This window comes from Macaca fascicularis, chromosome 10, assembly GCF_037993035.2.
Source record: "Macaca fascicularis isolate 582-1 chromosome 10, T2T-MFA8v1.1".
NCBI lineage: Eukaryota > Metazoa > Chordata > Mammalia > Primates > Cercopithecidae > Macaca > Macaca fascicularis.
Genome location: NC_088384.1, coordinates 18,256,348 through 18,269,104, shown reverse-complemented (window position 1 = coordinate 18,269,104; position 12,757 = coordinate 18,256,348). Strand labels below are relative to the sequence as shown.

At 44.8% G+C, this 12,757-nt stretch overlaps 1 protein-coding gene across 4 annotated transcripts in view; it reads right to left on the bottom strand.

Moving 5' to 3' along the window:
- LARGE1 (LARGE xylosyl- and glucuronyltransferase 1) overlaps nt 1–12,757 on the bottom strand; it is a 633,576-nt gene that overhangs the window by 105,768 nt on the left and 515,051 nt on the right. For all 4 annotated transcript variants that reach the window (XM_005567477.4, XM_045364291.3, XM_065522217.2 and 1 more), the window contains one exon: nt 136–248. In XM_005567477.4, the coding sequence (XP_005567534.1) occupies nt 136–248 (113 nt within the window). The remainder of the gene's footprint in view (nt 1–135; nt 249–12,757) is intronic.

Sequence of the window (12,757 nt, the reverse complement as noted above, 5' to 3'; positions counted from 1 at the left end):
TAAGGCAGCTGTATCAGAGCATACAGGGTCACACAATACATAGAAAACCATTCAGACCAATTGACTTTTAAGTTTCCTTGAGAAACAGCACCAGCGCACTCAGGAATACCTGCACCTTCGGACCTGGCCACTCACCTGGTCAGCTAAGGATGTAGACAGCATGCCCATGAGCTCCCTCTCTGCGGTCAGCCTCCACATCTGCTCCCATTTCATCTTCCGCAGCTTATCCAGAAGTAACAGGATCACCCCTGGGCCACAGCACAGGATAAAAGAGAAAATTAAAACATAAGAAAGTAAGGTGGAGAGCTAGGCACGCCTACTCACAGCACAGCCACGGTCTCTCGGGGATGACTGTCTTATGCAGACAAGAGGCCTATGCACTGTTGCAGATGAATCTTCCCTCTAAAAATTCTTCCAGTGAGGCTCCACAGTATGGGGCACCTGTTTTGGAGATGAATATGCCTGGGTTCAAGCCCAGGACCTACCAGTTACTTGATAGAGACGTGAAGCCATCTCTCTGGGACCTCCTCATTGTATGGAAACCGGTCATGCAGGCCTCAAAGGACTGTTGTAAGGAGTAAGTGAGGAGGGCAGGGAGAGCCTAGCATTGTCTGGAGATGGGCAGTGGTGGTGGCCGCACAACAGTGTGAATGGACTTCATGCCACTCAACTGTATGTGTAAACATGGTTAACATGGTAAACTTATGTATATTACACCACAATAATGAAAAAAAGATTCTAGCTCTGCACTGGATACAGAGCACATTCTTTATAGATATTAGGTTCTCCTGTGTTTTTCCCCAGAGATATGACCACCTACTAGGTTGAGCTGATAGGTGGAATTTGTACGACGTTTACCATTTATCCATACACACAAAAAGCAGCTCCTCTGTGACTTTATACTGGGTATGGCTTTGCCAATTTGCTTGCTGATTACTGACAAGCCACATGGGCCTGTCTCTGTCTTCCTGATTTCAAGGGGGTCTTTTTGGTCCACCCACGCCGGGTCTTTAAGGTGAGCTCCAGAAGCCTGTAAGCTCATAAGAAATGAATAATAAGAGGCGGTTCCTCTTTCTTGATATCTTTTCTTGGTTACTTTCTGTGGGAAGGACCTGGGTGAATGGAGGGTTGTTTAGGGAGGGAAATTCCCATTGTCGATACCCTTTTGTATTTTTTAAAACGCTAAAACAACAGCGGGGTGCAGTGGTGGCTCTCGCCTGTAAACCCAGCACTTTGGGAGGGGAGGAGGGTGGATCACCTGAGGTCAGATTAGCCCGGCCAACTTGGTGAAACCCTGTCTCTACTAAAAATACAAAATTAGCTGGGTGTGGTGGTGCATGCCTGTGATCCCAGCTACTTGGGAGGCTGAGGCAGGAGAATCGCTTGAACCTGGGAGGCGGAGATTGCAGTGAGCTGAGATCGTGCCACTGAATTCCACCAGCCTGGGTGACAGAGCAGGACTTCATCTCAAAAAAAAAAAAAAAAAAAGAAAAAAAAAGCTAAAACAGCTAAATGTATTATTCAGGCAAAAAATAAATACATCAGTTAAAATCTAAAAAAGAAAAATACATTTAGGCTTAGCTGAATGGCTGAGAAGCAACTATCTACCATCAGGTCAGTTAGAGCAAGCAGAAAAAGCCCAGAGCATAGAACACAAAAAGCCAAGAGAATTTCCCTGCAGGCCACTGCAGTCAATTTGGTGGGGGGAACTGTAGCATGGGCCCCCAAATCAGTCCTCTTCAGGATGCTTAGCTCAGCAGAATGGTCAGTCGGGAAGACTCAAGGCAGTTGAAATATGATCTTAGTTGAAACCTAGTACCTGCATTTCCAAGACTCAAGGAAAGAAACTGATTTCCCCAAATCACATACACATGTCAACTCTAAGCCTTTTTACTTATTCCAGTGGCACATATTTGAAGAGACATATTCACCATTTAGTGAAAGGTGGTTGGCCAGGTAGAGTTGAAAAAAAAAGAACAGTGTCTATATGGTTATGGGAAGAATGGGCTAATAATACACAGAGATCTGAACTTGTAAGTCTGATGGACAAATTATATCTGCTGCATAGGTCCTTTGTGCTTTATTAGGTTTACATGACATACCGTTTCCCCTAATGCTCCCCCAGATCTCTATAAGATAGACTTTGATGTCCTTATTTTATAGGTGAGGAAACTGAGGGGGCTACATCACATACTTGTGAATTCACAGTTCAAAAGTAGCTATGTCAGATTCAAACTCGGATCTGCCTGATTCCAAAGCCAGGGCTTCTTCCACTCAACCACATAGACTACAGCTCCAGCAATGTCACTTTGGGACCATGGGACTCAGGTCAAGACTTGTCTTTCGTTGACTCTCCGTTTCTACGAGTGTTGAGTGAGAAAAATGCTACTTGCCCTGCACAGCTCAGAAAACTGTCATGCGCTCTTGTGGTAGGCTGGTAATGTTTAACCATCAGCTCTCCGGGGGAAGAAAAGGGCCAGATTTGTAGCATTTGCCAATTGTCAAGGTGTAAACACTCCCGTCATGGCTAATTTCAAGCTAGCAATGTGATGTCACTGAACACTGAGTTGGGGAGGAAGGTACACAGTGGAAATTGTTCACCATAAATGTCTTATCTGATTGTTTTACTCAGATAAACAATGGGGAGAGGGGTAGAAAGAAAAGAAACATTTAGAAAGTTACAAACCAAGAGAATATAGTTATGTAAGTCACTGGTGACTAAGAAAATATATTCCAGTCAAAAATACGAATGAAGCTGGGCATGGTGGCTCACACCTGTGATCCCAGCACTTTGGGAGGCCAAGTCGGGTAGATCACTTGAGGTCAGGAGTTCAAGACCAGCCTGGCCAACATGGTGAAACCCTGTCTCTACTAAAAATACAACAAAATTTGCTAGGCATTGTGGTGTGTGCTTGTAATCGCAGCTACTCAGGAGGCTGAGGCAGGAGAATTGCTTGAACCTAGGAGGCAGAGGGTGCAGTGAACCGAGATTGCGCCACTGTACTCCAGCCTGGGTAACAGAGCAAGACTCCATCTCAAAAAAAAAAAAAAAAAAAAAAAAAAAAAAAAAAAAAAAAGGGCGAGCGGGCGTGGTGGCTCACGCCTGTAATCCCAGCACTTTGAGAGGCCAAGGTACGTGGATCACTTGAAGTCAGGAGTCCAAGACCAGCCCTGCCAACATGGCGAAACCCCATCTCTACTAAAAATACAAAAAAACTAGCCAGGTGTGGTGGCACACGCCTGTAGTCCCAGCTACTCGTGAGGCCGAGGAATAAGAATAGCTTGAACCCAGGAGATGGAGGATGCAGTGAGCTGAGATTGCACCACTGTCCTCCAGTGTGGGTAACAGAGTGAGACTCTGTCTCAAGAAAAAAAAAAGAAAGAGAATTTCATTAATCTTATTACAAAAATGAATTATAATTAGGTTGGATAGATGCTCCAATGTATTAAAAAAATGAGGGGGGACGGTGGGAAGTTAGAAACAAGCATGAAATACATTAATGCACATTTTGAAGCCTCTAGAGAGGTCCAGGATAAATCTATGAGTCTCTGGAGACCAAGCTGAGAACTGATGCTTTTAAATGGTGTGAGACTCGGCAAGTCCTAAGTGGCAGATGTGATTTGCCAGGTTGCTTGAAAAGTATCCTGTCTAAAAAACAGATGACTGAATGCAGAAATGCAGGATCATTCTCCCTGTTAGCCAGTCTTTTCTTTTGTGTGACTTTAATTTTTAAGATTATGAACTACTTCAAAACAACAGGAAAGCACAGAAACTAATATAATGAATACCCACCACCTAGATATAATGGATTCTATAATACATTGCCACGTTTACTATTAAAAAATTAAAGCATTACAGATAAATCTAAAGTTCATCTCATTCTATCTCCTCTCTTCCTCAAAGGCAGACAGTATTCTGAGGGATCTGTGTTTTATTTCTAGGCTTGTTTTTACATTTTTATCCTCTATGCAAATAATAACAACACATGGTATTTTTAGTGTGTTTTGGATTGCGTATTTCCTCTTCTAACTTGCCTTTTCACCCACTGTTACGTCTTTAAGATTTAACCACGTTAGTATTTCCTATGTAGTTTAGTCACTGTAACCATATCATCCATTTTATACATATACCACAATTTATTTATCCATTCCTCTCCTGAAGCACATTTTGGTTGTTTACTATGTTTTTGCCGTTATAAACAATGCTGCAATAAATATCCTAATCTGAGGCCGGGCGCGGTGGCTCAAGCCTGTAATCCCAGCACTTTGGGAGGCCGAGACCGGCGGATCACGAGATCAGGAGATCGAGACCATCCTGGCTAACCCAGTGAAACCCCGTCTCTACTAAAAAATACAAAAAAAAAAAAAACTAGCCGGGCGAGGCGGCGGGCGCCTGTAGTCCCAGCTACTCGGGAGGCTGAGGCAGGAGAATGGCGTGAACCCGGGAGGCGGAGCTTGCAGTGAGCTGAGATCCGGCCACTGCACTCCAGCCTGGGCGACAGACCGAGACTCCGTCTCAAAAAAAAAAAAAAAAAAAAAAAAAATCCTAATCTGGACTGATGTCTCGAGAGCTTAGCTAGGTACAGCTTCCAAAGGTGGACCGGGATTGCTGTGTTGAAGGCGCTCCTTGTCTGGAGACATCTTCAACTACTCAGTCTTCCTTTTCTCTTACAGTCAGTCATTACTGAGTCCACAGATTCTAAATTTAAAATGCCTTTCACATTTCTTTTATTCATTCATTCAACAGTTATTTATTGAGTAGCTACTATGTGTGAATTTGTAGAAATAGACTTGTACTTATTTTGCTTCCCGACTTTCACCAATCTCATGGGCTTTTTTATTTATATTTTTTTAGACAGAGTCTTGCTCTGTTGCCCAGGCTGGAGTGCAGTGGCGCGACCTTGGCTCACTGTAACCTCCGCCTCTCGGGATCAAGTGATTCTCCTGCCTCAGCCTCCCAAGTAGCTGGGATTACAGGCACCAGCCGCCATGCCTGGCTAATTTTTTTGTATTTTTAGTAGAGACGGGGTTTCGCCATGTTGGCCAGGCTGTTCTCAAACTCCTGAACTCAGGTGATCCACTCACCTTGGCCTCCCAAAATGCTGGGATTACAGTTGTGAGCCACTGTGCCTGGCCAATCTCATGGGCTTTATTCAACATATTAGCTCAGCATATATTTAGTGGAGGTGTAACATTCATTCTTTGCCAGGCCCTTTTGTAGAAACACACATAAGACACGTACATCATTAGGATTCAATGTGATGACTGCATACACTGAGGACACGCAGTGCTTATGAAGAGAGCTCAAAGGAGGGAGGCCTGAGTGGCCTGGGCTAGGACTTGGTCAGGCAGTTGGGGAAGCTGTCTGAGGAAACACCATGGCCAAAGCAGGGAGGTAGGAGATGCATGATAAGAGTGGGCTACACAAGAACTAGAGTGTATCATGGCCAGACGGTTTCAATAGCAGGCTTAGGCAAATGCCAGGACAGAAGCCTGAACACACGAGCAGGCAATAAATCAGGAAGAGCCTCGCATCTATGCAACACAGGTGCATTCCAACCATGCTTATGCCATTTCCTACGGAGAAAATACTATTCTTAAAACCTACTGGGAGTTAAGGGGCTTGTGGCTGGAAAGGCTGATCCAAGGGTTTCAGAGGCCCCAGGCCCTACCAAAGTGTCCCCAAGGCTGAGGAGATCATTTTGTTGGCACTTGTCACTCATGTGTGACACACTGCTTGGGAAGCCCTACCGAGGACAACTGAGAGCCAGAGAAGGATGTGGGGCAAGAGAGTGACTGCAATAGGATGTTTTAGAAAAGCCAAACTAGCTGGGCATGGTGGCTCATGCCTGTAATCCCAGCACTTTGGGAGGCTGAGGCCGGTGGATCACCCGAGGTCAGGAGTTTGAGACCAGCCTGGCCAACATGGTAAAACCCCGTCTCTACTAAAACTACAAAAATGAGCCGGATGTGGTGGTGCGTGCCTGTAGTCCCAGTTACTTGGGAGGCTGAGGCAGGAGAATCACTTGAACCTGGGGGGCGGAGGTTGCAGTGAGCCGAGATTGCACCACTGCACACCAGCCTGGGTGACAGAGCGAGACTCAGTCTCAAAAAAAAAAAAAAGAAAAATCCAGGCTAAAATGTTGCTGTCATTTATCCTGTCATTTCACAAGATCAAAGGCCTCCAGTATTTCAGGGTGGTCTTCAGAACAAGCTATAACCCCTTGGTTGGGGCCAGACGATCTGGTTCTTGGCATAATTTAATTTTCTTTCATCAAACCACTTCTTCCAGGAAAACTGGCACAATGGCACTCTGCCATAAAACCACCGCAACCTGGGCCTCTGTGAACTTGATGAGCTGATTCTCAGGCTGCTTTTCTCCTTGGAACTCCGGAAAGTTTACTAAATACGCCACTCTCTGTACCCCGATTCAACCAAGAATCAGAATCCAAAACAAACACATTCATGAGCAAACATGTCACAAAGCTTATGAATTTCACTCTCAGCTTCCCGAGCCGCCTCTAATCTCACAACGTTCTTAGAAAGGGGGCTGGTTACACATTCCTACTGAGTTTGCCTCGATGTGGGAAGCGAGGTGCTGAGGACGGAGGTGATGCTTCCAATGTCACAGTGCTGGCAAATGCTTCCGACTGCCCTGTTTACCTTACAACGTTAGAACTGATAAAGACCCTGTGCTTCCTGTGCCAGCAGAACCCATGGATGGCTCTTCTTTGTACCTCGACATTTTTAAAGACCATGCTTCTTCCTATTAAACAGGAATGTCACACGTGTGTTTGGCTGACATAGGCTCATGTGGGAATCAGGGCTCCCAGACACAACAGCTGGGTCACAGGCAAGCTGCCTTTGGCATGCCAAACCAGAGGGGACACTGTCTGCCTTTGTTGTGTTTTTTTTTTTTTGAGACAGTCTTACTCTGTTGCCCAGGCTGGAGTGCAGTGAGTGGCACGATCTCAGCTCACTGCAACCTCCGCCTTCCAGGTTTAAGCCATTCTTGTGACTCAGCCTCCTGAGTAACTGGGACCACAGGTGCCCGCCGCCATGCCTGGCTAATGTTTTTTGTATTTTTAATAGAGATGGGGTTTCACCATGTTAGCCAGGCTGGTCTTGAACTCCTGAACTCAAGTGATCTGCCCACCTCGGCCTCCCAAAGTGCTGGGAACACAGGTGTAAGCCATCATGCCCAGCTGACTCTGTCTACTTTTAATCATAGGTCCTGCATTCAGAAGGTATTTCGTCTGTGATTCCTTTCAGATTTTTTTTTTTTTATTTGAGCACTTGCTTTGGTTCTATTCATTAGTTAACTGGGGACTTGGAAGTTTTTAAAACACAGTCCTTGTTCTCAGGGAGCAAGGCCTGATAGGGAAGGGAGATAGGTAATCACAAAAACACAAAGCACTGTGATAAATGGGAGGTGGGGAAGAACTATGGGAGCTGGGGTACAGGGAAACTGACTGTGTCCCAAGGGAAGCATTAGGGAAGGGCATCTTGAAATGATGGCTACACTGAAACTTAAGGATAAAAAAGGTTATATAAGTGAGAGACAGGAAGAACAAAGGTCAAATCAGACACGCTTCTCTCTCTAGGACACTGATTTCAAAGGAATGGGTTGCTGAATATCTAGCAGGTAGCAAATACTGTCCACTACATTTGAACTGCAGACCTCAAAAGGTAATGACCCACGTCCCCCCTCTTCTCCCCAAAAACAAAATTTTAGAAAGGCTGCATAAAGTTGTCTAGCATGGGTGAAAACATTTGTGTTTGCTCATAAATCTATAATTAACTGCAGGTTCTTTCTTTCTTTCTTTTTTTTTTTTTTTTTGAGACAGAGTCTTGCATTGTCTCTCGGGCTGGAGGGCAGTAGTGTGAACTCGGTTCACTGCAACTTCTGCCTCCCGGGTTCTAGCGATTCTCCTGCCTCAGCTTCCCGAGTCACTGGGATTACAGGTGCCCACCACCACACCCAGCTAATTTTTATATTTTTAGTAGAGACAGGGTTTCACTATGTTGGCCAAGCTGCTCTCGAACTCCTGACCTCATGATCCACCTGCCTTGGCCTCCCCAAGTGCTGGGATTACAGGCGTGAGCCACTGTGCCCAGTCTACCACAGGTTATTCCTGTAACTGATATCCTCACATCCTCAGAGTGACGCGGCAGAATGAATTCTGGGAACACAGGCTTATTATTATTATTTTTTGTAGCTATCTCAGAAGGGGAAGGAGTTGCATATAAAGAAAAAACTGCAGTGGACCTGGAAAACACACTCCTGGCTCTGAGTGCTGATACCACTGCTTAGTATCAATATGATTCTTGAAAAAACTCACTGTGTTTCTAAATCTCAGATCTTTATTTGTAATATAGTGACAATCCCACATTAACTCCAAGGTGATTATGAGGAACAAAAAAGAAAATGGGGGCCAGGCGCGGTGGCTCACGCCTATAATCCCAGCACTTTGGGAAGCGGAGGAGGGTGGATCACCTGAGGTCAGGAGTTCGAGACCAGCCTGGCCAACATGGCGAAACCCCATCTCTACTAAAAATACAAAAATTAGCCAGACGTAGTGGTGGGTGCCTGTAATCACAGTTACTTAGGAGGCTGAGGCAGGAGAATTGCATGAACCTGGGAGGCGGGGGTTGTGGTGAGCTGAGATCGCCCCATTGTACTCCAGCCTGGGCAACAAGAGCGAGACTCCGTCTTAAAAACAACAACAGGCCGGGCGCAGTGGCTCATGCCTGTAATCCCAGCATTTTGGGAGGCCGAGGCGGGCGGATCACGAGGTCAGGAGATCGAGACCATCCTGGCTAACACGGTGAAACCCCATCTCTACTAAAAAAAATACAAAAAATTAGTTGGGCGTGGTGGCAGGTGCCTGTAGTCCCAGCTACTCGGGAGGCTGAGGCAGGAGAATAGCGTGAACCTGGGAGGCGGTGCTTGCAGTGAGCTGAGATCCCACCACTGCACTCCAGCCTGGGCGATAGAGTGAGACTCTGTCTCAAAAAAAAAAACCAAAAAAAAACAAAAAAAAACCCCAACAGAAACAAGAAAAATGGCATCTTTAAATTACCTGGTACAGCAGAAAAGTATCCATCAGTGCTGTAGTGCAATTAATTACTATTAATTACCTAGTAAATCATTTCTCTCTGTAATCCACTGATTATTCTAATAATCTTCAAAATTTCCGTGAGTGTGGAATGTACTGGACAACTTGAAATACTTGCAATATTTGGAAATAATTCCAGGCCCATAGCCTTCTCAGTGTTCTGAAAATAGTTAACTTATAGTGTCACAGCCTGCATGCTTAGGAGATCTCTTGAGGTTATTCGAAGCGGCAGCTAAGAGATACATCCACAGGAAGGAAACAAATAATAAAGGAAAGAAAATCCACTGTATGGAAAATTACGTGCATAAATGGTATTAAGCAGCTAAGGAGTCTGTTTAGGATGTTAAATATAATCATCATATTGATATGAGCTTATAAGATTATCTGCCAGTTTCTTCAAAGGTTAAGAGTTTGCACCCAGGTCATAAAAGACTTGAGTAACAACATTTCCAAGAGAAACAGAACTCTTTTTATTGACCTGGCTCCTATGGGGCTGCGGAAATATCCTAATTAATGGCTGTAAAGGGCTTTCAAAATATGAAGTGGCATATAAAAGCTTAATAAATGACAGTTACAGAAACTATACATTTTCTCATTAAGGTGCCTAATTATCCCTCAGTGAACTTGCATAATTCCTACTGGATTTCATATAAATTATGTGCATGCATGCAAAATAGAAACAGGATTTTTAAGTGAATACTGCTTCAAGTTATGAAAATGGCTCCGTTTGAAACTGGACCCTTTTAAGCTGAAAGAACACGGATTTGGCTTTGGAATGCATGCCCCAGATCAGACTTTTGACCCTGCTTTTCTGCTGTCAGGAGGAAGGTGGTGCCCAAAAGCTTGACTTTGACCTTTGCCTGGCATTCGTTGCTGCCTGATCCTCCCATTCCCATCCTTGTCGTCGGGGTCTGGGAGCTTGGAGCAAGCCCCTTGCCCCTGAGTGCTCTGCACTGAGGCAACGTGCCTTAAATTTGACAAGGACCATCAAGGGAGCTGGCTGGGATGCATGTGACCCACAGCGCTTTACCTACAGCTGTTGTGCTGGGAGCATAGAGACCAACGCTAAGTAAATAAATGAATAAATAAATTAAAAATCAAAGCATCCTCTCGTGAACGTCTGGTCAAGTGGTAGGGCTTTTCATCTGTGGATCAGAGGGCAATGTTTTCTTTTTAGCAATAGCTCAGTAATCAAGATGGCAGGGAAAGAAAAGGTGGTATCTGTGCAGAGAGGAAAGTGAGAATAATACTGTTTTATGAGCTAGACATTATTTTTTGCCAGTGCAACTGCAAAAAAAAAAAAAAAGAGAACAAGCTAAAAATGGTGACGATGATGATAATACCTACCATTTATCAAGCAACTGCTGTATACTAGAGAGAAGGAACTTAACTTAGATGACCTCTGATTTTTTTTTTTTTTTGAGACAGAATCTCACTCTGTCACCCAGGCTGGAGTGCAGTGGCACAATCTCGGCTCACCACAACCTCTGCCTCCCGGGTTCAAGTGATTCTCCTGCCTCAGCCTCCTGACTAGCTGGGATTACAGGCACGCACCACCACGCCCGGCTAATTTTTTGTATTTTTAGTAGAGACGGGGTTTCAGCATGTTGGCCAGGCTGGTCTCGAACTCCTGACCTCATGATCCGCCTGCCTCGGCCTCCCAAAGTTCTGGGATTATAGGCGTGAGCCACTGCGCCCAGCCAGATGACCTCTGATTCTTATGACAAACTTGCAAAGTAGATGGAATTATCTCCATTTTACAGATGAAGAAACTAAAGCTTCCATATAGCTAATGTGTGGCAAAATTAATTTCACTCTTTGATTTGTGGTCTCAACCATACCATGTTGCCTCCTGAGATGTGTGTGTGTGTGTGTGTGTGTGTGTCTACGTACATGCTCATAACTAAATATGGTGAGGCTTTGATGAATCAGGGGTCTAAAGCCAAAACAAAAGAGTAACTCCTGGAGGAGCAGTAAGTAAATGTTTGAAGGGCTTTGAGAAGACCACAGGCCATAACCAGACTGCCTCTGTAAAAACCTGGGAGGATCCCAATCATTATAAAAGGCCAGAAAAGGGCTGGGCGCGGTGGCTCACGCCTGTAATCCCAGCACTTTGGGAGGCCAAGGCAGGCGGACCACGAGGTCAGGAGATGGAGACCAACCTGGCTAACACACGGTGAAACTCTGTCTCTACTAAAAATACAAAACAATTAGCCGGGTGTGGTGGCGGGTACCTGTAGTCCCAGCTACTTGGGAGGCTGAGGCAGGAGAATGGTGTGAACCCGGGAGGAGGAACTTGCAGTGAGCCGAGATTGCACCACTGCACTCCAGCCTGGGCGACAGAGTGAGACTCTGTCTCAAAAAAAAAAAAAAAAAAAAAAAAAAAGCCAGGAAAACTAGGGCTTCCCTGAGGACAGTACTGTGTGAAAAGGAAGCTGTAGGCCTAGGGTAGGGCCTGATCAAGATTAGTGATAGTGGGTAACCGGATGGAGCCAAGATATATTCAACTCAGGACACTGTGTCAGCGCTAACTTATGTCAACTTTCCCTCCTGTGTGTTAGGGAGACTCCCTTCTTTCCGCATCTGAAACTACCCAAGTAACTTCACAGCATGTGCAGGACTACTTCTTGCAGGCAAAAACTCTTTGAAACTTTTTCAGCAAAGGGGAATGCCTTAAGCTTGCATTATGAAAACTTACTGTTTAAGAAAAGTTCTGCCACTATTCCCTCCCTGGCCCATTTTCATTCTTTAGCCCAGCTACAAGAATGTAGCTAGAATTGGGTTGGTCAATTCAGACCACATGCTTCCTTGGCTCGGGAGGAGAAAGTAGGACCCAAAGTTCCTGGATGACTCCTTTGAATGAGGTTCAGAGCAAGTTTCAGATTAAACCTTTTATTCCTAAACTCAGTGCTTCTCACAGCGTCTGATGTAGCATTCTGTAGGATGCTAGTAAATGTTGTGGAAGCAGGGCTAAATAAGTTAATTAAGTGTAGGATATTATTTATTAGGGTTAAATAAAGTTAAACAGGGTTTGATATATCAGTGTGCACAGGGAATCTCAAAGGTGGTTATGGCTTCCAAAATTGTCAGAATGATTTGCCCCTTTCCCCCCAGGAATCTAATAGGATATTGCTTGTCCCTTCAGTTTGAGTCCTCACTGGCTTCTGTCTGCACTTCTTCGCCTCTCCACCTGTCATGCAAGAGCCACTATGTGAAAATGAAGATTAGATCCTTAGTCCTTCAGTGGTTTTTGAGGCTTTGCTGGTTTGAATCAGAGAAATCCTAAGTGGACCCAGTACAGCTGCTCAGCAGGAGGCTCTGGGGAGTGCGAGGACTCTCATCTCAGAAATGCTGATGAAAATCATCCTCACAATCATGACCTTCCTCCCTTCTGCTTTGAAGCACTAGAGTTCTCTTCTTATTCATAATCCGACAGAAAGTAAGTTTATTAAAAACCACTTAATTTAAAATCCCCTGCTGATTTTACCTGGGACTCACTTTTGATCATATAAATGAAAAGGTTCTGTAATCCAGCTTTTGCTTTTTAAATTATTTCTTCCTGAAAGCTTTTCGAGAGAGAGAGAGAGACAGTGAGACAGTGAGATTGAGAGTGTGTGTGTGTGTGTGAGAGAGAGAGA